Source organism: Podarcis tiliguerta (genome assembly GCF_965153285.1).
Source record: "Podarcis tiliguerta genome assembly, chromosome: 4".
Classification (NCBI taxonomy): domain Eukaryota; kingdom Metazoa; phylum Chordata; class Lepidosauria; order Squamata; family Lacertidae; genus Podarcis; species Podarcis tiliguerta.
Genome location: NC_139537.1, coordinates 25,271,912 through 25,297,484, shown reverse-complemented (window position 1 = coordinate 25,297,484; position 25,573 = coordinate 25,271,912). Strand labels below are relative to the sequence as shown.

General features: G+C 41.4%; 2 protein-coding genes across 13 annotated transcripts in view; one reads left to right on the top strand and one right to left on the bottom strand.

The window, feature by feature from the left end:
• The window catches only part of FLT1 (fms related receptor tyrosine kinase 1), a 482,624-nt gene extending 472,832 nt beyond the window's left edge, over positions 1-9,792 (top strand). For 9 of the 11 annotated variants that reach the window (XM_083437023.1, XM_083437030.1, XM_083437029.1 and 6 more), the window contains 4 exons: positions 511-622; positions 2,493-2,592; positions 5,755-5,860; positions 6,026-6,229. In XM_083437023.1, coding sequence (XP_083293149.1) covers positions 511-622; positions 2,493-2,592; positions 5,755-5,860; positions 6,026-6,214 — 507 coding nt within the window. In that variant the 3' untranslated portion in view covers positions 6,215-6,229. Of the gene's footprint in view, positions 1-510; positions 623-2,492; positions 2,593-5,754; positions 5,861-6,025; positions 6,230-7,147; positions 7,331-8,082 lie in introns of those variants that run through there. The other 2 variants (XM_083437024.1, XM_083437022.1) reach the window with 2 other exon arrangements.
• A 1,376-nt stretch (positions 9,793-11,168) lies between these two features.
• Positions 11,169-25,573, bottom strand: part of PAN3 (poly(A) specific ribonuclease subunit PAN3) — a 59,582-nt gene continuing 45,177 nt past the window's right edge. For both annotated transcript variants that reach the window (XM_083437061.1, XM_083437062.1), the window contains 7 exons: positions 22,436-22,601; positions 21,508-21,595; positions 19,782-19,921; positions 18,587-18,716; positions 17,275-17,339; positions 16,316-16,454; positions 11,169-14,157 (listed from right to left, as the gene is read on the bottom strand). In XM_083437061.1, coding sequence (XP_083293187.1) covers positions 14,017-14,157; positions 16,316-16,454; positions 17,275-17,339; positions 18,587-18,716; positions 19,782-19,921; positions 21,508-21,595; positions 22,436-22,601 — 869 coding nt within the window. In that variant the 3' untranslated portion in view covers positions 11,169-14,016. The remainder of the gene's footprint in view (positions 14,158-16,315; positions 16,455-17,274; positions 17,340-18,586; positions 18,717-19,781; positions 19,922-21,507; positions 21,596-22,435; positions 22,602-25,573) is intronic.

The window sequence follows — 25,573 nt, the reverse complement described above, 5'->3', positions numbered from 1 at the left end:
TTTTTTAAAAAAAACTTTCTTCCCCTTTGAAAAAAAGATCTTAATGTTCTGGAAGAATATATGAGCAGCATTAAGGAACTTTAGGGACATGCAAAGCACATTTCTTTAATACCGGGGAAATCACAGCATACCTACTTATCTGCATCCAGGGCTGTCTATTTAGCTTTTGTAGAAGTGCAGGAAAAAAGAACATAATTGGTACTAGGCACCCCACCGAGCTTCCTGAGACTCTCAGCTTTTGAAAACCAAGTTTCTAGTCTTATATTTGTGATGGCTGGCTTGAAACTGGCAGATCTGTAAAGTCAAAGTGGAGTACTGTATGTGCAAGACAAACTGCATCTCTGGATTTAATCTCATTTTTCTAACACAACACTCTGGCCCTTCTGTGAGCAGAAGGCAACTTCCACGTGCAGCCTAAAACAATAATTCTAGCGCTGTAAAACACTTACATTGCTATCTACAGCTAATTTCATTTTGATTGAAAAGTAAGGCCCTTTGATTTTGTTACAGGCACGTCTCCCCCTCAAATGGATGGCACCAGAATCTATATTTGATAAAATCTATAGTACCAAAAGTGATGTTTGGTCATACGGAGTACTGTTGTGGGAAATATTTTCTCTAGGTAAGTTGTTCTTTAAAGAAAAAGTGAACTGATTCTATCCTAAGATCTCTGAAAACAAAATCAATTGGATACAGTACCCAATTCATCGCTGCTGGAGCCCAGTTGCAGAGCCTCCGCAGGCCCCGCGGATTTCCGGGCTTGGCTCCGGGCAGCGGCAAGGCCTCTGAGAACTTGGAACACTCACTTCCAGGTTAAAAACGTTCATAAGCCAAAAAAACATAACCTGAGGGTTCAGAACCAGAGGTACCACTGTAGAAAGCAAGAGCTCAAGACCTTAGAATATTTTCTTTACCTGAATGGCTGCAACTAGCAGGCAGTAAAGGGGCCCATCAAAAATTGTCCGGTGGACCCTGCCCTACCTTCTCTCCCAGCCCCTACTTTTCTATATTGTGCAATCTAAAATCACCCGCTACATGCTTAACCCCATTTTACAGAACCCAGAAAGGCAGAAATGCAGTGGAATGGCAATGATGCAGTAAGCCCTTGTTATCTGTGTGGCGCCTAAGAGGCAGCTTGCCTCCTCCCTTGCCACACTGCAGGCTGCTCTTTCAGCATGGAAAATTCTAAGGCTGGTTATGATGCAGTACTGGGGTATTGACTGGAAAGGGGGAGGAAAAAACCACTTTGTTCAATGCGTGGCTGGGCAGGAGGAGGTCCTTGTGCTTTTCAGGATCTAGCGACTTCACTGTTGTTCACATCAGAACCGTGGTACTGGATTAGTTTGTTAATCAGTATTTATTATGCTGCACAAAAATGGCATTTATAAATAGCAAATAAACTATGAACCATGTCGGGAACAGAGTAGGACACATGAAAGGAGAGGTTTAAAAATTGTTGTCAGATAATCTGTCTATCTGTGTAATATTTCTTTAGATAGACCTTACCCATTCCTGCACTTTTCTCTGCGGGTCATAATAGCAGTAAAGTCTGTGAGATCTTTCCCAGTCTGCATCTGTACTGGAATTGTTTTTTCAAAACGTTCTAAGATGTTCTTATTGTTTTATCACTTGTTGTTTGCCACCCAGGGCTCCTTTGGGAGGAAGGGTGAGATACAAATTTAATAATAAACAAACAAGCAACTTTCAGCAGCACAACCACAATCAGCCCTTGGATCTTGCAGTGCCAGGCCATTGCCATTCACAGCTGCTTCCTCTTCATACTAATAATCCATGGGGCTCACAGGCAAACAAACACTGAAATTATCATCTTCGGGTGAGCATGCCATCTAGGATGGAAATGCTGAGCAAGACAATAATAATAATAATCTTTTTAAAAAATGCAGGATACAAAATCTGTCCTGCAAAGGAAGCAGCAATTTCATTCATCAAAGAAGAATGGTAGAAGAGACAGACACAACAGCAGAGGAAATTGGTCCATGCATGCAGTTCCTTAGACAAACAGTCTTTTGGTTGTTTAGTACTTGTTGCTGGGATTGTTCTTGCCTCATAATTAACTCTTACTACCCTGAGAAAGAATGAACACTTGAAAAGCTAAGCTAAAAGAAAAGAATATAGAAAATAGTATGCCCCTACGTTACATCAGAACTCATTGCCCATCACCCAAACAGAACAGAAGAGTGGTGGGAAGCAAACTAGATCTCAGGCTTACTTTAGAGCAGGAGGGTGGCTGGCCTGTGGCCTCTTGATGTTGATGGGCTACCTGGTCCCATGCTGACTGGGGCTGATGGGAGTTGGAGTCCAAAACTTCTGGAAGCCGCACAGGTTAGCAACTCAGTTTAGAAAATGCTCAGTCTCTAACAGGATGCAAATGTTGTAAAGGTTCACATGTCAGAAGTGTTTGTGGTTTCCTTTGCTATTCTCTCCGTTCCAATTTCAGAGTGTTTTGTTTTTTTAAAATTCTTCTCTTTTAGGTGCATCTCCTTATCCAGGTGTTCAGATAGATGAAGACTTTTTCAACAAGTTAAAAGAAGGCATAAGAATGAAAGCCCCAGATTTTGCAACCCCAGAGATGTACGAGTGCTTTGGACAGTATCATTTTTGGCATGCATTACTTTGGGACAAAGCAAACAGTGCGCACATGTAACAAAATGCCACCAACCTTCATTAGGATAAAAGTGCTTTGGGAATTTAGAACAGTAGAATTTGGGGAAGCAGTGCATAAACCTCCCCAGCCTGTTACTTCTATGCTTGGCATCACCCTTTTCCCTGTTGTTTTTCGTGCCATAGGGTTTCAAATGTCTTCATACCCTCACACTCATTTGGGGTGGCTAATCTGTGGCCATCCAGATGTTGAATTCCACCTCCATCATCCCCAGCCAGCAAGACCAATGGTCAGGGATGATGGGAGTTGTAGTCCAACAATATCTAGAGAGCCACTGCTTAGCCACCCCTGCTGTAGGCAGATAGTTAAGTTAGTTTTAAGGGGGAGAAACTGGAACAGAGAAATTATAGGTGGTGAAAAGGTTAAGCACAGCATTCTCTACTCTTAAGTCACCCCTTCCTGAATCATTTTCCTCCGCTTTCCTTAAAAACATAATTTGGCTTTCGCTTTAGTTAGGCCTTCAGCTAGCTTTTTCCTTAAAGGAACTTATCCTTAAGATCTGCTCTCTGGGTTTTGGGATTTAAGGCAGGGGTGCCTAAGCTGTGGTCTTCCGTATGTTTTCGACTTCAGCTCCCCTAAGCTCCAGACAGGATGGAGGCCCACACACACACAATTTAGGATGTATACTAGTTCCTATGCACATCTCACAATCAGAATGATTTTGTGTAATTCCAATGGAGACACCTTCACGGAGAACATAATATCAGAAAGGGACATCAAAATGATTTTGGGGTGGTGATCCTGTAAGTCGGGGTTGGGAAATTGTCTTCAGCCAGAGGGCCAGGTCTGGAAATGGCCAGCCGCACACAGACTACTTTGACAGGTGAGGCCGCACATCCTCCATTCACCTGATATCACATGACATCAGGGGATTGTGGCTTCAATCCGCAGTTGCATCCCCAATTCTTCCTTTGCAACTAGATTGAATTCAAGCCATGGCTGCAAAGGATGGTTTGTTCCTTTGCATCATCAGCTTGAATTCAAGCAGTGGCTTTAAAGGAAGAATTGGGAGTGCACTAAGAATGCACTTCCCCTTCTTCTTTTGCAGGCAAAATTCTGTGCTTTTTTTTCATTTCTTTGTTCAGAGAAAAAGAAAAAAGTGACAAATTCGAGAAGTGCTACATCTTGCCTTGCCCTGCAGCAGCTGCCTCTTGAACTTTCCCATGCTTGATGTCATATATGATGTCAGGCTAAGAAAGATGGGTGTGGTGCCCCAAAAATGACTTGCTGGGCTGATCTTGAAGCCCATGGACTAGAGGTTCCCAACCGCTGATGAAACCAGACTCCTGTATGCAGGATATTCCCAGAAAAATCCAAATGGATGGCAATGCAATATGATGACACCAAAAAAGCCTGTTAGGATCAGTGGTATTAGGAATCCCAGTGAATACAGGCTCCAGATTAATTTAAATCCAGGTGCATTTGCAGGAGCCCTTGGAAGAACCACAACTCTAATAATCCTCCTTGCCTGCCATGCTGTTAGAGGATGGGGGGAAAGACCTACCATTTTTTCCTACTGCTGCTGCTCCCTACTGGTAGGACAGGGGAATATGTGTGTGTGGTAGGAAAAATGGGAGCGACCTTTGGGTATGGGGAAGGCAGCAGGGACAGGTGAGGCAAATGACAGAAAGATACCTGTGTGAAGTTGGGTGGAGCTGGGATGTCTTCTCCTGCTGGGGTTTTCATCTATGTAGGAGAAGACATTTAGGGCTTGTCAAATTCACCTCTTCTTTTGCAAGGGATTTTTACAGGCCTCCCAAGGTAGGTTTCTAGTCTGAGCTTGAAGAAGTTCCCCAGCATCTCAAATGCGTAGCACATGCATGACTACTACCTCCTAAAGTATGGGCCCTCCCTTTTATTTCTTTTTCTGCATTTTTGTACACACACCCCGGGTCAGATGTAACTTCATAAATGTCATAACTGCAACAACAATAGCCCTCAACTCTGAAACCAAAAGTTGCGTGAGGGTTAAAATTCCTGTCTGAAGCCAACTGAACCCTCCTTTGTTACACATACAAATCCCTAAGCCCTGCATCTGAGACTCTACCAGACATTGTCCACACACTATTAATCCTATCTTAAGTGGGATGGGGAGGTTGGTCAATAAAAACAAGGATTCTCAAGAGATACCACATGAGATGTGCGACATCCCATTCCCCCTTTGATGCTCCAGCATCACTCTGTTCAGCCACCACATTTACTAATGGCAAGACTACAGAATGAAACTTTCTGGTTTGGCTATTGTGAGGCCTGTGTGCTTTTTGGGGTGGGTGTGTGGATAACAACTGAGAGAGGAATCAGTGAAGAGCGGCAGAGGTTATCAGAGATTGGGGGCAGAGATCTGTGATGCAGGCTCCCAAAGGGCTCCTGATGTTTGGCTTATGCCAGAGAAGGTCGATGCAGCAGCTTGATAACCTTTCAAACACATGAAAGTCCGATGGGAGCAATGGCGTAACCGGTGCTTGGAGGGCAAGAGATAATGGGCTTACACTGCAGTAGAGAAGCTTTAAGATTTCAATGCAACAGAGATTTTTCTAGCCCTGAGATTAGTCTGGCAAGCGAGCAACCAAGCTATGGAGCCTTGTGAGGAGTTTAAGTATTTGTTCATCGTTCACATGTGGAAAGAGGAAGAATGAAAAAGCAGGAGTTTCATCATAACTCTACTGACTTCTTCCTCACTTTCCTCAGAACCTAAATCCTATGAAAACTAATTAAAACTGCAACAGTTAACTCTGTAGAAATGCCTGAAATACTACAAGAGGTTTGGTGTGTTCTCTACTGCACGGCACTGATGGTTCTTCAAGGCACACAAATGCTGCTCTGAACTCTGGGAGTATCAGTAGCACTTTCACCATTTCTGTATTTTGTTTGGCGCACATAAAAGAGAGAGTTTAAGTTAGAAAGTAGGAGAGAAAAGAGAGGAGGGGAGGTGGACGTGTATAGAAAATGATTTAAAAATGGATCCCATGTTGCAAGTTTGTGTTAAGGGTGGCTCCCAGATCTGAAGTCTGCTGTTCAAGTGTGGGTCATAGACGTAGTGCTCATGATACACTGTCTTTTGCTTTTGGCAGATATCAGATCATGCTGGATTGCTGGCAAGGGGATCCAAAGGAAAGGCCAAGATTCTCAGAGCTGGTGGAGAGATTGGGAGATCTACTTCAAGCAAACGTAAAGCAGGCAAGCAGCAAAATGCAGTATACATCATGTTTATGGTGTTTCAGGGAGGTCATGGTTGTTTGACAGTGGAATGGACTCCCTAGGGAGCTTGTGGACTCCAATGCTTGGCATTGTTTTTACACTATTCCTATCTGTTTGATAATTTTTATACTTCTGTTTATGTAGGATGGCAAAGACTATATCCCTCTGAATACTATATTATCAGTGGATCCTGAATTTGACCATTCCTCTCCAACTTCCCCTCATCCTCATGAGAGAGGAAATCATTCAGTACCAGCCTTGAACTACACAAGCATCGAAAACACTGGGTATGATGGAATACCAAGATATTTTACCCATATAGCAAAGGAATGACTAGCAGCATGGATTTCGTGCATGCCCTCTAAAGTTTCCCCAGCCATCCAGAACAGATTTAGGGGATGTGAGGGGAAAGATGGGGCAAAGTCCTGTTGCACAACTGGATCTCATTCTGCTCATGCAACAACTTAGTTAAATCCCGCCCATAAAGTTAGAGTGTGTTTCTCACCCTTGTTCAGATGTTCACAGGTAGAAAGAATATAAAACAGAGCAGCTCAATATACATACAGTGGTACCTCGGGTTACATACGCTTTATTTATTTTTAAAAAATAAACGTTTGTGGGATGAAAAGTTACAGCATTTCAGCAAGAAGCTACGAGCCCAACACATTGCAGAATACATCTGCAAAAAACACCACTGATTTGAAGGGGCTCCAAGTCTAATTTATGGAAGGAAGAGCGCTGATGGAGTGAGGTGGTTGGCTAGGTAAACTATGAGTGTATGAGCAGTGGTAAAAAAAAGTATTTCTGTTCTCAAAAAAGTGATAAATTATCAAACTGATAACTACTTCTTAGTTGACACTCTTCGTCCACTGAGACTGAGTAGGACTGCACTTTTTAGTGTTATGGTTTAGCATATCTTTACATATCAGAGATATTCTTGGAGTTCTCTGAGCGTAGACTCAGTTACAAGCTTCAGGGACACTGCTCATACACCACTTTTCTTGCAGCTAACATAAGGCTTATTCACATATTACCCCAAATACAAGTACAAGCTGTCTCTAAAAATATACAAGTATTTGTGGGTGTACCCTTGTTGATTTGTACAGCTAAGCTGTTGTGTACACAGACTTTATGGCCATTGAATGTTACATGTGAATATTGGTGTACAAACTCAACTCTTTGCGTACACAGGTACACATTCTGCACAGTTGTTGAACACCCTACATGGTTGCACTTTTACCAAAAAGTCAATTTAGGGCCATGTAGATGATGGGTTATTCAGAGTCAATGTGTAACTGGAGTAAACTTGAACACACAAGGAACAAAGTTGCATTACCGAAGGTGTGTTCTTTTTCAGGATTACCAGGCCAGCAGTGGGATGGTGCTGTCTTCAGAAGAACGGAAGCGTTTTACATGGACAGGCAGCAAACAAAAGCAAACTTTCTTTGGGTATGTGATTTCCATGACTATTCAGGATGCAAGTGGAGACACAAAGTGGAGACATTTGCTAGGAATCTAATTGAATCTGTCACTTAAAGGGGGTGTTAACCCTATTCCTGTGACCCATTTTCCTGAGAAAGACCACTCTCCATTCACCTGCTGTTTGCCCTATGGGTCTCAGGTATCATATGGGTATATCTTGTTCTATGGGGTGGCTTTTATGGGCAGGTGGAGGATTGCAAAAGGGGGAAATTTACACCTCCTCCCACAGCACTGGTCAATTTGGTCCCTGCCTTGTGTTTGAGTTAGCAATATACAAAAACGACCACATTATAGAGCTGGGGGCAGGGTATGGCTTTTGTTCTTAGTGCCCCTTCCCTTTCATGACTCAGCGTGGTATAATCAGGATACTAAAATGGCAACATGACAATGGAGGGATGCAAGAGCGTCATTTTTGCTCCTGCCCTCTGCCATGTTGTGTTAGCCGCCTTCCTCTGCCTAGCTCCTGTCTAGGGAATAAGGGCTTCCCCATGAAAAGGCTGTATTAACAGGAATTATTCTAAGCAGTGAATGGACAGTAAGGAAGTTGGTCAGACTTGCTTAAAAGGACAAAAAGAAAAGACTGTGTCTTGCTTGGGGCATGAGAAATCCTAAATGCAGTTCCCAAACAAAGGTTCATGCTCTATAGCATTGGTGAGGATAGTGGAACCATATTAATGATACATAATTTTAATCTAACATACGTCTGCTTTTGCTTGTAGCCTCCTCTCTGGCAGCCGAAGCAAGGAGTCTGTCCTTTGTGACACCGCAAAGCCAAAGGTTTACAGTTCCAGCTGTGGCCACATCAGCGATGTGACTCTGCCATTTACCCGCAGCAGCACCGGCTGGGAAGGGAAGCAGATGCAGGGCTCCTCTCCTCCCAGCTATAACTCGGTGGTTCGCTATTCCACTCCTCCAGTGTAGCAAGTAAGGACTTTGAACTACTCAAAGCAGCTGGTCCTCCACTGAGCTGCCTCTCTCCACTATCACCATTTAAAATACTGATCGCTCCTTCCTGCTACTCACTGACCCAACAGCACCCCTGTAGAGTACAGGCTATTTCTGTGCTGTAGCACTAGCTTCCACCCAACAGCAAGAACCACAAGAACCCAGTAACTATTCAAATATGAGGGGGACAGCAGGAAGAGAACCCTGTGCACTGTATTTCTCTCACTTCCTAAATACAGATCCTTACACTGGTCTCAGGCAATGCTATGGGAGGATGGTGAAACTGACCAGGCGCTTCTGGTCTACTTAGTTATATGCTTAAGGGAGATTGCACTTTTATTTTACCCACAGAGTTTTGTAGATACATACCCATTTTGCTCTCATGCTGCTGTGGAATTGTTTCAGCTTTTGAAGGAGTGTGTTCAGTAGAAACAGTTCAAGCAGACGTAACGGGGATACAGTGAATGCATCAGGGGCAAGGGTAGCTCTGCAATACCTTATTAAACATTTCAAAACCATACAGAGGGTGTTGGGGCCTCAGCTCCCTGCATAGCTCTTTACCTTGTAGCTTGCTGAAGCAACATATACACTGCACAAAGTAAATCTGCACAACAAACACAGGTAGGATTCAGGTTTTCTTGAGGCAATACTGGGGACTCCCTGGCGCAGCATCTTAGTATTTTCCATGAGAGAACACACAGTTCTCTATGTATCTATTATACTAGTCTGCTTTTATACTCCCAGCTGCAAGTGACAGCAGAGGCACAAAGCATTGGGCCAACCTGCTGTAGCTAATCAGCAATAAAACCTGCATCCAGCTGCAGCTTTGCACTGTCTGAAATACCTGTTGAATCTTGTGCTGCTGCTATTGCAACTATTGAATTAGTTTAGTGCTAAGAGTGTGCTGCTAGGTTCTTTTTGCCAAGGGGCAGGTAGTTATGGTAGTGAACCACTGCCTTGGTCGACCAGTAAGCTACCACGATGGCTGTTCTATAAAAGCAGCTGATGTCGGTCCTGCTGTTCCAAGTTGGTTATGCCTAAACTTGATTCATTGGTTTCAATGACAATTTGTCACAATTAACCTGAGCTGGATCAAGGCCAATAGAGTGAAGAGTGTTTGGGTGCTGGAGAATTTTAGAACACTCCGTTTCTAAAGCCGTAAGTCTGTAATCTTTGTGCTCTTTCATCAGATGGAACATCAGCAAACTATTCAGCCATGACTCTATTATTAAAGCCAATGGATCTATAAAGAGCTGAGGAGTGAAACTCCTGGGTTTATTTTCATGTAGGGCATTAGTAATTGTAAAAACAAATATTTTTTATATTCAAATCTAATGCTTTTAACGAACCTTTTTTAAAAAACTGGAATTTAAAAAGCATTCTTTAACTGGATGTAAATATCTCCTACTTGTGCCTTAACTTTTACCGTCTATTTTTACATATGCTTCCTAAAGTTTCACAATAAAATTTATTTCCAAGCTCCATTTGAGAGATTATTGCTTTGCTTGAGTTCATAATAATTCCATAATGTTGCAGAAGTGTCTCACCAAATTTGTTGGTTTTGGCTTGAAGCAGCCATTTCAAGTAGCCAAAGTATTTGTCCAGGCCTGTCAGAAGATCAACCTTATTTCAAGGGGATGAATTCAAGCTAAGTCACTGGTAGTGTGATAAAGAGATGCTTCTTCATTCTGTGGATCATTGGGCCCTTCTAAAGGTGAGTTTTTTCTCCATGGTCTATATGCAGTTGCATGCACAGAATTCTGTACTTGCCCAAGGCATCGTTTGAATTCAAAGCTGTCAGCAGGAAAGATGTGCTTGCCATCGTGTGTAGCTGTAGAAAGGAGTTGAAGTCAAGCCTTATCCTCTGGCACATGGGCCAATGTGATGTGCAAGCATGCTTTTGCAACCCACATGCTCACAAGCTGTTAAGCATACTCCAGCTTGAGAAACAAAACCCAGGGACAATGAACAGCAGGGCCACGCATGCACTTTTAGAAGGTGTAAAGATGAAAACTGCTCTTGCAGACTTTTTGCAGGTTTAAAAAAATACCTGGCAGGATCCTAAAGTTTTTTTCTGCCCTCTGACTGCCAGAGATAAGAGTACAAAGCAAAACTTGCTGCAACTTTCATTTTAGCCTACTTGCAAAATGAACTTTCTAAGCAAAATCCATTTCAAGCAACAGGTGGTCCAGATTAATTTATGCAAAGAAAAAGCCATACTGGCACTTTTATGAATTAATAATAATAATAATAATAATAATAATAATAATAATAAATTTTATTTATATCCCGCCCTCCCCAGCCGAAGCCGGGCTCAGGGCGGCTAACAACACTAAAATTGTATAAAGTTCTATGACTTTTTACACTTTATATAAAACATATCACAGGGAGGTTTGAGGGTACAAAGGCCTTGACCATGCCTTAATATATATTTTTTTTCAGTTAACAGTTCAAATCAATAAAAAATGGAAAACTACACAAAACTCATGCGTAATTTTCCAATAAGTAAATTGACAAATGTATCTTAATCTGATATGGGAGCTCAAACAAAAGTTATTTTAAAAGCATTTTTCAGAGGGTTCGAACTACTTCAGCATCTGGAGTCAGTTTGATAACGAACAGGCCAGCTCTGCCATTTGTCTATCAGCAAGAAATGCACATCACTGTTCTCTTGAGACTGTATACTATATCTGAACACCAGATAAACAATGCTTGCAAGCCAAACACTGTTCCACAAACCCTGCAGTAGAGTGGGATGGAGTAAAATATGAAGAAAACAACTCCATAAAATAGTTTAAGTCAACTACACAAGAAGTGGCACACAATACCCACACCTTTGCATGCTCAAAAGAAGGCTGTGTTATTTCTGGTATTCTTTATTAAAAATACTGCTGTACACATGAAAAGAATGAAAAACAAGATTAAAAGGTAACACAGAGTGGGATCATGACATCAGAATGTAACACTGGTGCTTTTTAGGGGAAGCTGTTCACGTCTAAAACTTTACTGGAACAAGGGGAAATTAGAAGGAAAAGAAAGACATTATGTACCCCGAATAAAGTATTTACAGTGTAGCAAAAAACAAAAACCCAAACAAGCAACCTAAGAACAGGTAAGAAAATTTAAATGGACTAACATCACATGATTTCAAAAGGTTGTCCTTTCTGTGCTTTCAGCTGTAAAGATAGGAAGGTCAGAATCATTTCCCCGCATGAAAAAAGTATGCCTTGTTTAAGAAAAACATTGCTGCGCTGTTTTAGGGATTACATACATAACTCTTCCAATGAGTGGAACATGCTAGTTTCTGGACAGCCTTCTAAATGGAATTATATTGGAGTAGAAGGGCTCTCCCCAAAAAAACACCAAAGCAGAAAATTCCAAAACACAGACCAAATAAAAACAAACAATACTCCACATTGTTCTATGCATTACCCAACAGCAGAAATTTCTTGGATGGCGTTTACTTATGGAAACTTATTGGCTCTCTGCTCTCTTTTTCAAAATTATTATTTTTTTTAACCTTAAACCAAGTCCTGAGATTACTGGGGCTAAAGCAATGTACACTTACAGAATGAGACAAATAAGCAAAATGCAACTTGCCGTTTCAGAGGTGGGCATGTTGGTATAGCAAGGATGAGACTGAAGGCCCTGCATTACAAACACCCCCCCCCCTTGCTTTTGCTTTTCCCAAAATATTGGTCCACAAAATAATCTGTCAAAGGTTCCCAGTTCCCGCAACTGAAGAGATGATCCCTTTCATTTTCAAAGAAAACAACAGTGGGGAAAAGAAAAGAAAAAGCCTCAGCCCGCATATAAATTAAGCATTCAATATTTCTTCTAGAATACAAGTACTACTTTTTGTACAAAAGAATTACAATATGATTTTTCAAAAACATATAAAAAGACAGCTGCTCTTCCTCATATACATGAGCGAATGATAAAAGACTGGTTGCCAGGTTCGTATCTCAAAGTCCCTGTTCCTTTGGACATTAAAAAAAAGAACAACAGTGTGGCAACTGTTATCTTCTCAATATTAAACATTATGCTCCGTTTAAATTTTTTTCCAGATAAAACAACTGATTTTATTTATGCTACCAAACCGCAGGCTCTGCAATTTCTCATTTAGAGGCGCAACAGGTGTCCCTAGTCTTCCACAGCCTTCCTTCTGAAGAGCACTGCTTTCCTTGAGGCAAATCTAAAGGAGTGTCATCATTAAAGCTTATAAAACTGGACAGAATTATTAAAAATTCACCTGAAATTACAAATATTGAGAATTAATAAAATGGGTGCCAGTAACATCGGTTGCAAGTGCTTTGAGTCTGTCCTGACACCTTTGGGAGAGAGTTTCCACATTGTCTTCATGGTGAGCACCCAGTGCTATTAAAACATTCAGTGCTGGGAAAAGGAAGCAGATATACAGTCTTCACTACGGCTTTAAGAAAGGGGGGAAATTATACGTATTTGGCAGTCTTCAGTATCAAAGTGTAGGTGTTCCACTACAAATTCCCTTGAATACCCAAGCTTGAGGACAAATGCAGGTCCAATATCAGAAAGTTAATTGCGGGGAAAGAAATCCCAGGCTCGAAGACTGAATATTCATGTGTTGAGTATTATCAAAAGTAATATTACTTTGGGCTAAGCAGTGACTGCAAAGGCACAGCAGACCACCATTCTTCCAGAATCAGGCTATAAAACTTCAAAAGCTCTTGATGCCAGACAACTGCTGTGTGTAGTTAATCTTCCAAACAGTGTCTTTGTATCTGTATCCAGTGTAAAGTACCATAATAAAGCTGTGGTTCAAAGAACAAAACTTTATACAAAAAAAGGATACCATAAGTAAATTAAATGAATAAACTCCCGAATCCTCAGGTCTGTAACACAATTCCTTTTAAAAATTCTATTAAAAATTGCATAAATGTGAATGCATCTGACTAGCAGTAAAATATACAAACAGGTATTTTATTTAAAAGGCGCTGGTTGTGTTTAGAGCAACTGGGATATGCTCTCAAAGTTACAGATCTCAAAATGGTGCTGCTTTGCTTAGACAAAGCTTCAGCCAAATAAAAGGGGATTTTACATGTGAGATTTCTATAATACCCAACTTGATTTTTTTCTTCCTTTTTTAAAAAATATGCATCTTCTGGTTTTGATTGGTGAACCTAACAGTGGGTGGCATAAGACACGGTTTTACAGAGGTTACAAGCTACACTGTAAATTTACAGAACACAATTTCTATGAAATTATTCACCTGGTCCTTTATAGTATTCTGGGGTGCAAATAATATCAAAACAAATAAATTCCGCAGTATATTCAGTGGCAAAAAATAAAATAAAAATCCCAGAAATGTCCTTGCAAAGAGATTCCCTTAGTAAGTATCCAATGTGGCAAAACATCAGAGATCAGAAAAGTCTTTAAAAAATTAAAATTAGTGCATATACGAGTGGAAAAAATAAAAGCAGGAACATCATACTCCTGATGTGTTCCTTATTTTAAAATAAATTCTTCACAGATAAAGCCTCCAATGGCAGCCAGAGCTCAAGGGTAAGCAAAAACATTCTTCCCTTCAAGTAACAGTGTACCTGACTGAAGTGCAACATCTCCTGCTGTTTTGTTTCCCAAAATGTGAAATGAGATGACGACAATCAGCTGTAGTGCAATTTGCTATTAGTTATGTTCTTCAGCAACGTCCTGCATGCTTTCAGCAAGTACTACAACTGGCCGTTCGCGGCTGCAATCAGTTCTTGAAAAGTATTTTCAAAGCAGCGTTTTAGGTCACTATACGTCACCACAAGTACACTCTTCTCATCTCTGGAAATGAGGCTTATTTTTTCTGGCACACCAGCATCTAGCTGAAATCAAAGGGCAGAAAACTTCCATTTATATTCACATAGTAGGACATGATACCATATTCACAAAACTAATGGTTTGGGCTGGGATCCTGGGTGTGCTCACGTGGTGGGAGCATCCTGAATATAGAGTTCTGCCTGCAACTCCGACCAACGTCTCCTTGCAGCCTCGGGTGCCCTCTAAAAATCTGCTCCAGGAGGCTGGGAACCCCTCTGAGGCAGCACAAGAAGGAAACGTGGTGGGGGCAGGGGGGGGCAGCTCAATAAAAATATTGACCCAGGATGTGACAGCTGTGAAAAGGGTAAATTAGGGGTTGCTAGGGAAGGGACTGAAAATAAAGCTGCCCATGTCATAAAGCCATTATCCAGATCTATGGCATACCTGCAATTTCAATGATGTGTAATAATGGTCACCACACCTCAAAAAGTATACAAAAACCATCAAGGGGCTGGAGGAAAGGTTGCAATATTTGGAGCTTTTTATTAGTGGGGGCGGGGATTAAGTAAAGAGGGGTTATGATAGGTAAAGGTAAAGGGACCCCTGACTATTAGGTCCAGTCGTGACCGACTCTGGGGTTGCGGCGCTCATCTCGCTTTATTGGCCGAGGGAGCTGGCGTTTGTCCGCAGACAGCTTCTGGGTCATGTGGCCAGCATGACTAAGCCACTTCTGGCGAACCAGAGCAGCGCACGGAAACGTCGTTTACCTTCCCGCCAGAGCGGTACCTATTTATCTACTTGCACTTTGACGTGCTTTTGAACTGCTAGGTTGGCAGGAGCAGGGACCGAACAACGGGAGCTCACTCCATCGCGGGGATTCGAACCGCCGACCTTCTGATCAGCAAGTCCTAGGCTCTGAGGTTTAACCCACAGCACCACCCGTGTCCCTAGATAGTCCCGTGCCCCTATGATAGAGCTGTATAAAATTGTGTGTGTGAGGGGGGAATGGATGGAGATGTTTTTCTCCCCCTCATAATACTAGATCCCAGGGCCATCCAGTGAAAGATTCAGGACAAAAGAAAGTACTTTGTCACACAGTGCACAGTTAAAACTATAGAATTCTCTGAAAGGACCCTCAAAATGGTTCAGCATGTAGTAGCTTTCCATATGCAGGGATTACACGACAAGTGGGAATAGTCAAACAGGCAATCATTCATAAATCACACAACACAACAAATAGCTTTAGGGCAAGAGGACTGGGAAAAGATAGGGATTGGTCTAGTCTAAGTGCATTAGGCATTTTGTTCCTTAAAGTCTAAATTGAACGAAGAGATCCCTAAATTTAATGGTAAGAGGTCAACCGTTTTGAACTAGACACAACAATAGAATTTTCACTGAATATGTACAAGAGAGGCCAGGGTTCAGATGTAAAGCTAAACCACAATTTAGCACAGGCACCCCCAAACTCGGCCTTCCAGATGTTTTGGGACTACAACTCCCATCATCCCTAGCTAACAGGACTAGTGGTCAGGGATGATGGGAGTTGTAGTCCCAAAACATCTGGAAGGCCAAGTTTGGGGATGCTGGTTTAGCAGCACAACAGGGGAAAGCCTGGTTTACCTTTGAGCTCGTGCTCCCCTTCCTCCTTTCTCCTCCTCCAGTGCAGCCACCAAACTGGAAGAATTTGCTTTTTAAGCTGAGCACAGTTTGTCACATCTGACAAAAACAAACCGGTAGGTTTAAACTACGGTTTTTATGGAAACAATTCATGGTCAGAAACTATGGTTTGATCCTGGCATATTTCAATAAACCACAGTTTAAACTACAAACAATTTGTCCTTGACAGATGTAGAGCCAGTTAGTTTTAAAACACAGATGAAGAGGGGAGCAGGCAAGTCCAAGACTCCCTGCAATGCATCACTGTACCACAAAGCTAGGGTTTAGTGTCCTATCTGAGCCAGGCCAGTGTGTCTCACATGCAAACATTGCTTCTGATGCAGCCAATGAAGCGCTCATTTGCACCACTGACACCTAGGGCATTTTAACAGCGCCACCATGCACACCGTGTGAACTCACCTGCACACACAGCTGAAGACCAATTTGAGAACCATATCTGCTTTAAGACAACTTGCTTGCAGCCCAATTAAAAATAACAGGAGGAGGAAAGACAGACTAGTTACATAGTTTATCTGCAATAAACGTAAAATACAGTCACTCGTTTACCTTGTTAAGACAAGAGATAATGTGACTGAGGTCTATCCAAGGAGTGCCCGTTTCTGTCACCTGATGAAAAAGATGATCCCTAAACAGCTTCAGGAGGTATCTGTCTCCAGTTTCTGACCATGTTGGGTCCTTCTGAAATCTATTGTAAAACAGAGCGTTTTGTGTTTCTTAGTACAAGTTCATAAACATCTCAGACTAAGTGTTTTCTGAAGAAGTTTCTGCTTTGTAGCAAGTTATTCCCCACCACAATTTAAGAAGGAGGAATGTGTGATACACCCTTCAGTCCAGAGTTTAAAACTAAAAACAAACTTTTCATGGGGCTAAAAGCATCTTAAGCAACTATGCTGCACATCTCTTTCCTGATATCCTAATTTAGCTGATTTTGAAATCCAGGTTTATAAGGTTTTTAAGCGGGGGGCGGGGGGAATCCCTACCAGTTCCTAATGCTCTGGATGAAACAATCTATTGCTTAAAGTTACATTTGGCATCATTAGTCATTGAGGTCAGACTTACAGTGTCCAGGAGAATGCAATCTTTACAATTATCAATTACTGTTCCCAGTCTCCAGAGTTGGCACTGTAGCAACTGTATGCACTTGGAGAGTATTTGCTGCTGTTGGGAGAAAAAACTGAAATACCTTCCCAAGAATGCACCAATAGTTTGGAGTTTTAAAATCGTTTGAAATCTTGCAACTTATGAAACATCACCTTGCACTAATAATTCTCTATCTTCAGACAAGCCTCAAACCAGGATCTATTATCCAACTGAAAAGTGAGTGGTAAACACATATTCACATACAAAGAAGTTCTGGACAGTGTGCTACCAAACTGACCAAAGTAACCTAGCCCATCTTTCAGAGGCTTCTATACTTTGCAAGTCCATCATCATGCGTGAACATTCAAGACTCTTTGTGGTGCCTCTTTATAACACACTGATGCAGAAAATGCTGAATTCCTTACTCTGGCCTCTCATTGATTGTTCCCAATTTCGCAAGAAGCCGAAATAATCTTCCATTCTGAACTTCCTAAATGACAAGAGAAAAATAAAAGCTTGACAATCACTATATTTTGCTCTTCTGTTAAAAGTATAAATTATAATCAAATAACCATACAGTTAGATCCGGAGGGAGGGGAGGAGGGAATAAAACTTACATTTCACTTGAAAGCAATGGGACTTAAATAATGTCTGTCATGTTGATTTTAATGAGAACTTAGTTTAACTTAAGTTTTTGCACTCCATACAAAATGGAGAGAGACCTCCTTATCTACTTTTAATCTTAAAAAAGACTCTTCAGGCAATCACACCTTGCTTGATAATCACAGAACAGAGGAGGACTAGTATCCTTTCATATACTTCCACATCTTTATGATCTAAGTAGTAGGTTTGCCTTCATTTTTCAGAAGGCTGTATCACAACACTGGGCAGCGATTTCCATCATGCCTCCAAGATCCATTTTGAGCTCCAATCAGTGCTGTTATTTGAAGACCACTGCAGGGCAAGGTGCCCTGCGGCAGGCAGTGTTAGAAACGGAGATATGAAAGCTAGGAGCTAAATGCCACCTTAAACCCATGTTGTATGGGCACAACAACGGAATGTCTAGGCGCGCTTTTTCATAACAACAATACGAAGCTGAAAATGAATGAACTGCAGCTAAAATATTATGTTCATTTTTCACATGGTCTAGTCCTTCCCCTGCCCACCCCCCTAATATTCTTAAGAGGGTCTCTTCTCTAATCTTCAGCGAGGAGCTGGAAGTGGGAAGGCAGGAAAAGGTCCTCCTTTCCTTCCACTCTGCAGTTTAAACCTAAAGCTTAGGCGCAGTACTGCATCCACAGCTCAGAAACTGCTCGTGCTAATGCAATTGTTTATCTCAAAATGCGTCTAGAAAAATGGGAGTTTCAAACACTGCCAGCCAGTTAGCATCTTAGCTGAGATACCTTGCATCTCACCATTGCCTTTCTAAAATGGGCAGAAGTTAATTGCTTTACCATTCCACTAAATAGGATTATTAGCCAATGAGGTATGTGAATATGTATGGATCAAAGTGAAATTTGTGGAGACTCTGAGGCTGGAAAACCACTGATCTGTAACACAGTATCTTCCAACATGTCTTATCATTTAAACAGCAATGGGGGGGGGGGGATGGGTACATCACCCTATGGCAAGATGGGCAGGTCTCAATCGTACTACATTTACAGACTTTGGGAACCTGTTGGCAATATCAGCTTCACTAAGAAAATAGAGATGAATGTGCATTATCTTCACATTTACCTTTGCAAGGTCTTCTTCTATTACATCATTTCTCATTTGGGCAGCATCCAACTGAGTATAGAATCTTGCACCAATCATAGGCATGATATCATTTACACTTCGAAGCCTGTTTTGGTCAGTCAGCAAATACCTAACAAGGCAGTTTTTAAAAGTTACTTTAGAAACAGGGCTAAAGAAATAAGTTTCTTTTAAGAGAGGTTCCATCTGTGAACGCTAATTTTATTAATCTATAAAAGCAAAACTATGGCACAAAGCTCTACTTCATATACTGAACATTTAACACCACTGCAGCTATGTGAAAGACAGTAGCACCACTAGGAGGTGACATTCGAGGCTATATTTATGTGACTGGCTGATGATGTACTGCAAAGTTGTTTTCCATTTTTCCTTTTATCCTGCTCTTCTTCCAAGAACTTCAGGCAGCACACCTGGTTCCAATGTTTTATCCTCACAATAATACTGTAAAGAAGATTAGGTTGTGACTGCCTCATGGCAGAATGGGAATTTGAACTCCGATATAATAATAATAATAATAATAATAATAATAATAATAATAATAATAATAATTTATTATTTATACCCCACCCATCTGGCTGAGTTTCCCTAGCCACTCTGGGCGGCTCCCAATCAAGTGTTAAAAACAGTACAGCGTTGAATATTAAAAACATCCCTGAACAGGGCTGCCTTCAGATGTCTTTTAAAGATAGGATAGCTGCTTATTTCCTTCACATCTGAAGGGAGGGTGTTCCACAGGGTGGGTGCCACTACCGAGAAGGCCCTCTGTCTTTTACTAACAACAAATATATTAGGATCTGAAAAATGCTTAAGTTCGAGGTTAAGGACAAGAATTTTTTTTTAAGTTCATGCTAATTTCAGCACAAGTCAACAGTAACTCAAGAAATTCAGCTACACAACGTTCCTAATTAGGAGGGTAAATTAATTTTCTTCCTACACCTTCCCCACTCACCGCCATCCCTCTATATCTGAACAGTCATACAGAAATCCTTCCACATAGGTGCTGTACCAAGGTCAAACTAATCACGGAAGAGAGGATCTTGTGCACACACATTTGATATAGAAACATCCCATGAACCGCCACTCCCAATTTAACAATGTGCATGAACAAACCGTAAGCAAATTCTCACTGGCACGTTTTAGCCTAGTTTAAAAATAAGTTGATTTCAAAGTAACTTACAAAATAAGATTCTTCAAATCAGAGGAATAGTTGATTGTCACCAGTTCCATTGCTTTCTGCAAATTCTCCCTCTGAATTCCTGCCAGAGAATTGCAAGCCAAAGACAACACCACCTTCCCAAGGGAGATCAAGTCTGCTTGCTAAAGAAAAGTGAACAAACAAGTCTAACGAGGGTCAGTAGAATATCATTAGCTTTCCTAGCATGGGGGGGGGGGGGGATAAGAATACCTTAGATGGGACCAATTTAACATAATGCTCAAAACTGAAAAAAAATTATCACAAACCACTTCATCACGTATGTTTCTTTTAAGAAATATGATGCCATATAATCAAGTTCAGCTCCACTTAAAACTCTCTCCTTTACCCAATTTGCATCACTATGGAGGGGGAGGGGAGAGAGGAAGAAAATTCATTTTTTCTGTTCTGATACTTTTTTCTTTGCTGTGCTATGCAAAGCTAGAGGGCTTTGTTTGGTGCCGACAGCCAGCCCTGAATCTGCGCATTTAAATAGTTGTTTAAGAGGGGGAGGCCTTTGGAGAATGAGAAGCATGGCGTTTTCTCTTTCAATCCACCCGAAAGTGTACAGTGCAAGGCGGGAAGGACATTAACCTCAGGACATGTGTCCCTCCCCACAAACGTTATTCCCCTTTTAGAACACTTACTATAAGCTACTAGGGCTGTGAGCAGGTCAATTCACTATTCTCCATCAATCCCAACATCCAGGTTCCTTTCTCCCTCCCTCTCCCTTAACTTACACTTCAAGCAACTATACATAGCTTGGAAAGCTAAATATTCTTTTCAGATTCTTTTTAAAATTAAATTTACAAATATATGCATTGCAAAAGCATATAGTGGCACTTTGTCTTCAAGTTTCAAGTCCTAAAACAATTAATTGGCTTTTTGAATGCAGTACTTCACAGGACCAATTGGCCCTATTTTCCTAAAGTTGATGTCCAAAGTATGTATGCCTACCTACACAGCCCTCTCACTTTTCTGCCAACAGGTGAAGAGAATCCTTTCCAAACAAAGAGGTGAACATGTAAAACAGTTGTAAACTTAACAATATATATTGTGCTTTACCGGCTGGACTGAGGTGTTTTTCATTTAGTGGAAAGTTAAGGACAAAGAAGAAAAAACAACTTGGTTTAATGGCAAACTTGCTTGCTCTCTATTCCATCTGGAAGAAGTTAGTGTGATTGTTGTTGACAAAGCTAAGGTGTTTCTTTAGTTCTGAGAATCAGCTAGACTTCCTCCCATCTCCCATTATTGGTTATTGTTGAAGAGGGTTTTAGAAAGGATGAGACATTTCTTTTAATTGATGCACAATATACCCAAGTTTGATAGCACTGATTCAAATGTATTCCTCACTACCCTTTGCTCTAATCTGTTTTCCATGCACTCTATCTTAGATTGTAAGTTCGTTACAGAGGCAGCGACTTGCCTGCATTTTGCTTCCAAAACTTTGCAAAGCACTGCTAGTGCTGCATAAATTGTAATGGCAACTAATGAACAGCAGTCCTTGCCTATATGCAAAGGCAAATATTTTATGTTTTAATGCTACCAGTAGAGGAGGCTGCTTTAATAAAGTTCATCCAAAGTAAAGAAAAGCATGTCAACACCAAATGTTCTTAAGGAAGGGAAAAAGCAACATAAAAATAATGCAATCATTGATGAATATTCACTAACCAAATAACACGAAGTAAAGGGGACAATATTGTGATCTTACCTGATACTGGGCCATGAGGGCCAGGGGATTGTTTTGGCTGTTATCAAATGTTAACACATCAAAGACTCCAACGCAGTTCACTCGCAACCTTGACGGGAGAAGGATTATATAGGAGAAGGGAATTATAAAACTCCTTAGTCTGCTTGTTAGACTTGCTCTGCGACTTCTTTAGTTACATCAGCAAAGTTTTGCTAACAAACTGGTATTAATACCAATGGTTTATCCATCTGTGAGGGTAGAATGAGGGTGCACTGATTCTGTGCACACCCCAAATTATGAGGAAAATTGGGATGATGCAGGAAAGGTTCTCAGAGCATTGCCAAGGTGTCTTGATTCGGATAAGAGACTCCCAAAGTTTCTGAGTGTGTCTGTGGGGGATCTTTTGTTCTGATGAACAGGTGCAGCTTTGAATCACGGTGATTTATTTTCTGGGGGCCCTCCAATCAGAGTGATAAGGGGGAGGGATGTGGAAGTAAACATGGACTGTCATTCTCAGTGTTTTGACTGTGAGAATAAACGTGCAAGTGGCAGAGTTGGACTATCTGGGTGGCCTTCTTTTCAAATCATTTTTTCCCTAACAAACAAAAATCATAGCTCTCTCCTTTTTTATTTTATTTCACAGAACATACTTTCAGGAAGGGGCAAAGACAGCGAGAAAAAACCAGCTACAACCAGACAAGACTTATCCAGTATTTTAAAATGAATGTAAAATCACCTAGCACGATAGCCTCTGGCTTTGTTCAACTGAACTTTGGCAGGTTTCGTGGCTACAGTTTTCACAAACTAGGGGAATAGCACCATTTCTATTTTCTCGCTCCAAAACAAGCTTGCCCTTGGGGAGAAGCTCTGCATCTATGTTCCTAAAATTTAGCTGGCTTCACCACCTTGGATTATCAACAATGCAATGGTAAAACGTGTTTCATGTTACCTTGTTTTTCCAGTTACCAGAATCTTGGTGGGGTCCATTACCCGACAGGCCAATCCTGCTGTATGAATGGTCCGCAATGCAGAGCTGAGCTGCACAATGTAGGCCCAAATCAGGGATTCTGGCAACAACCCCGCATGTTGCCGTGGCAAAGGTCCATCATGCTGACCTATCAGAAGAATGGGAGAAAATGAATGAAATCTACAACTTTCAGCTGTGTAAGTGTTTGGATAATGAATACAAAAGTTCTTTCAAAATGCTAGTTAATTAAAATCATTATCTGCTTTATTTCAAAGCAACTGGCAATTGTAAGAACAACCCACCCAACCCAATTACAACTGCCGTTTTGTTTTACTTTTCATTGTACTAAAAGTAAGACAGACTGTATAAAGGTGGAATTTTATTGTGCAGCTACAATCCCTTAGTGTATCATAATTAATTTTTGGTACTGGCTGCCACAAGATGTTGCACCGTCCACCAGCTTAAGCAGCTTTAAAGGTGGATTATGCATTTGTTTACCCATAAATTGCTATTAGCAAAGATGGCTTAGCAGAATATTAATGTTTGAGGCCGTGTGCCACTGAGCACCAGTTGCTGGATGGCAGCAAAGGGGCAGCATTACTGGCACCATGCCCTGCTTGTGACCTTATCACAAGCATTTCTAGTTATATATTATGTCAGACTGGATTAGATGGGCTACTGGCCTGACAGCGAGCAGGGCTCTTCAAATGTACCAAGCAAGCAAAGAAGTAAACATTCACTGCCAAAGCCCTTATTCATACTACATCAGAATCAATGTTGTTTCTGTATTTCCATATAAAAACAAAAAAGGTATCCAAGTTAATGAACCCAAATCCCATCGCATGTTTAAAACATATGCTCAAATACACAAGCAACAAATACTATGACTCATTAGATTTGGAACGCTTCACATTTTTCGTCCTAAGGTTTTGTTTCAGGACTGACGTTTGACAGTAACCCTTTAAGAACCTTTCAATGAATCAAGCACTTTGCTGAGGAAATAATGTACTTCTGGCAATATACTACAGCTATTATCTTTCAAAAACTCCCCATCTTTTTCAAAGATAGCCAAGCAGGTTAATACGACGTGAGTTCTGAAGAAAAGGAATGGTGTTTGGGTGTGTTTGTTAACGCCAGAACTGTGAATAATGAAGCCCAAATACAATGTAGATCTGAGTTGTGATTCAAAGGCATGTATCATGCACATTGCCCTCAAGAGGAATTCCACTCAAAGATCACTTCCCACAAATAGCTCTTTAGTACCCCAGGTTTGAAGAGCAGCTTTGGTGTTTGGTACCAGAGCAGTTTAGCTACTTTGCAGTGCAAACATACCATTTGCCATGACCTTTCTCCTGCAACTACCCCCCTGAAGTGCATTTTTAACTGCAGGGAGTATTCCCCCCCCCCCTTTAGTTTGCCATACTTGTGTGAGGGTCTTCAAACAATTATAATCTAACCGACCTTGATGGGTCACACAGATGTGCATACAAATGCCTCTTGAGTACATTCAGAAATACAGCATTTCCGGAATAAGCTTTCTACTTTTAGCCTGACAAAAGTGAAGATCTTTACACAAGCAATACTGAATGAGGAAATACTTTCAGTAACTACAAAACACAGCAATTTAGGAAACACACACTGCTGCCTTCAATCTGCTGTGGATTTGTGGAAAACTGGTTCAGTCCGTTGTGTGAAATCAATAGTACATCTAGAAACTGGTTAAAAAATGGATTTTGTTTCTTTCAGTAAGCCTGATCACATTAAATGTTTGCTTTCAATTCTGCATCTCCCCCCTGCCTCCACTCTAGTAGTTTGGGTTTTTGTTCCGGTTTGAAGATAAGCAACTTCCTGCTCAAACCAACAGGGGCTGCCACATTCAAGGGATGTTAACCGGGGCACCACTAGCCCCTGGTTCACAGGTGTTCAGTGCAGAAATAAACCGAACCTGTTATGTCTTCATTCATTTGTCAGAAAACTTTAATATACCACATCCTAGACAATAAAATTCTGGATGGTGTTAACAAATGACAAGGCAAAAAAAGAAGACTAACCACATGGTGACAGCAGAATACAATGTGGAAAAACTACCATGTAACCACAATTCTCTTCCTTTAACTGTCAAATACCAGTTTTACTAACAAGTGATGAAGCTGTTTAAAGCACAACGTACTAAGAAACCCTATCTTAATACAAAGCCTTGTGCTGCCAAATGCAAATTAAAGGAAATGAGAAAAATACAACAAAACCCTGTTTCTACACACACACACACACACACACACACACAGTTACATTCCGTAAGTTTTGCCCTTTGTACAAATGCTTCTTTTAAAAAAACCGCACTACCAATACAAATGGCTAACCTGACCCAACAACCTAGGACCCCCCCCCCCCAAAAAAAAACCCCCAAGCCACACTGCAATCAACTGAACTCAACCCACCAAGCTCCAAAAGGTTGGGAGAAACTCAGATCAGATTTATGGGGTGAATGGAAAAAGAAGAGGGGAGAGAACTTTCACTGTACAGTCAAAAGTCCTTAGGGTGAAAAAACGAATGCATTGAATACCTTAGTCTTCATGGGAATTCTTACTGTGAATTCTAGTTTGTGGATTGGGATGGAGGACGTTCCTCTGATAGGGAATGACAGCTCTCTCTGGTGATGACAGGTGGGGTCCTAGAAAGTCTTTTGCCTCCTATCTGGTGGGACGGCCACCCCACTCATCAGGCCACCCCAGTCTGTGGTTGGGAATGACTGGGTCTGGCTTGCTCTCCTCGGAGGCTTGCCAGTGTGGTGTAGTGGTTAAGAGCAGTGGACTCGTAATCTGGTGAACCGGGTTTGCGTCCCCGCTCCTCCACATGCAGCTGCTGGGTGACCTTGGGCTAGTCACACTTCTTTGCAGTCTCTCAGCCCCACTCACTTCACAGAGTGTTTGTTGTGGGGGAGGAAGGGAAAGGAGAACGTTAGCTGCTTTGAGACTCCTTAGGGTAGTGATAAAGCGGGATATCAAATCAACTCCTCCTCTTCTTCCTCTTCTTCTTCCTGGCTTGTTTGCTGGCCTTCTTTTTGCCTTAAATCTGAGAATCTTCTTTTAGCATGTCTGAACTGCCTCTCATTCCCCTTTC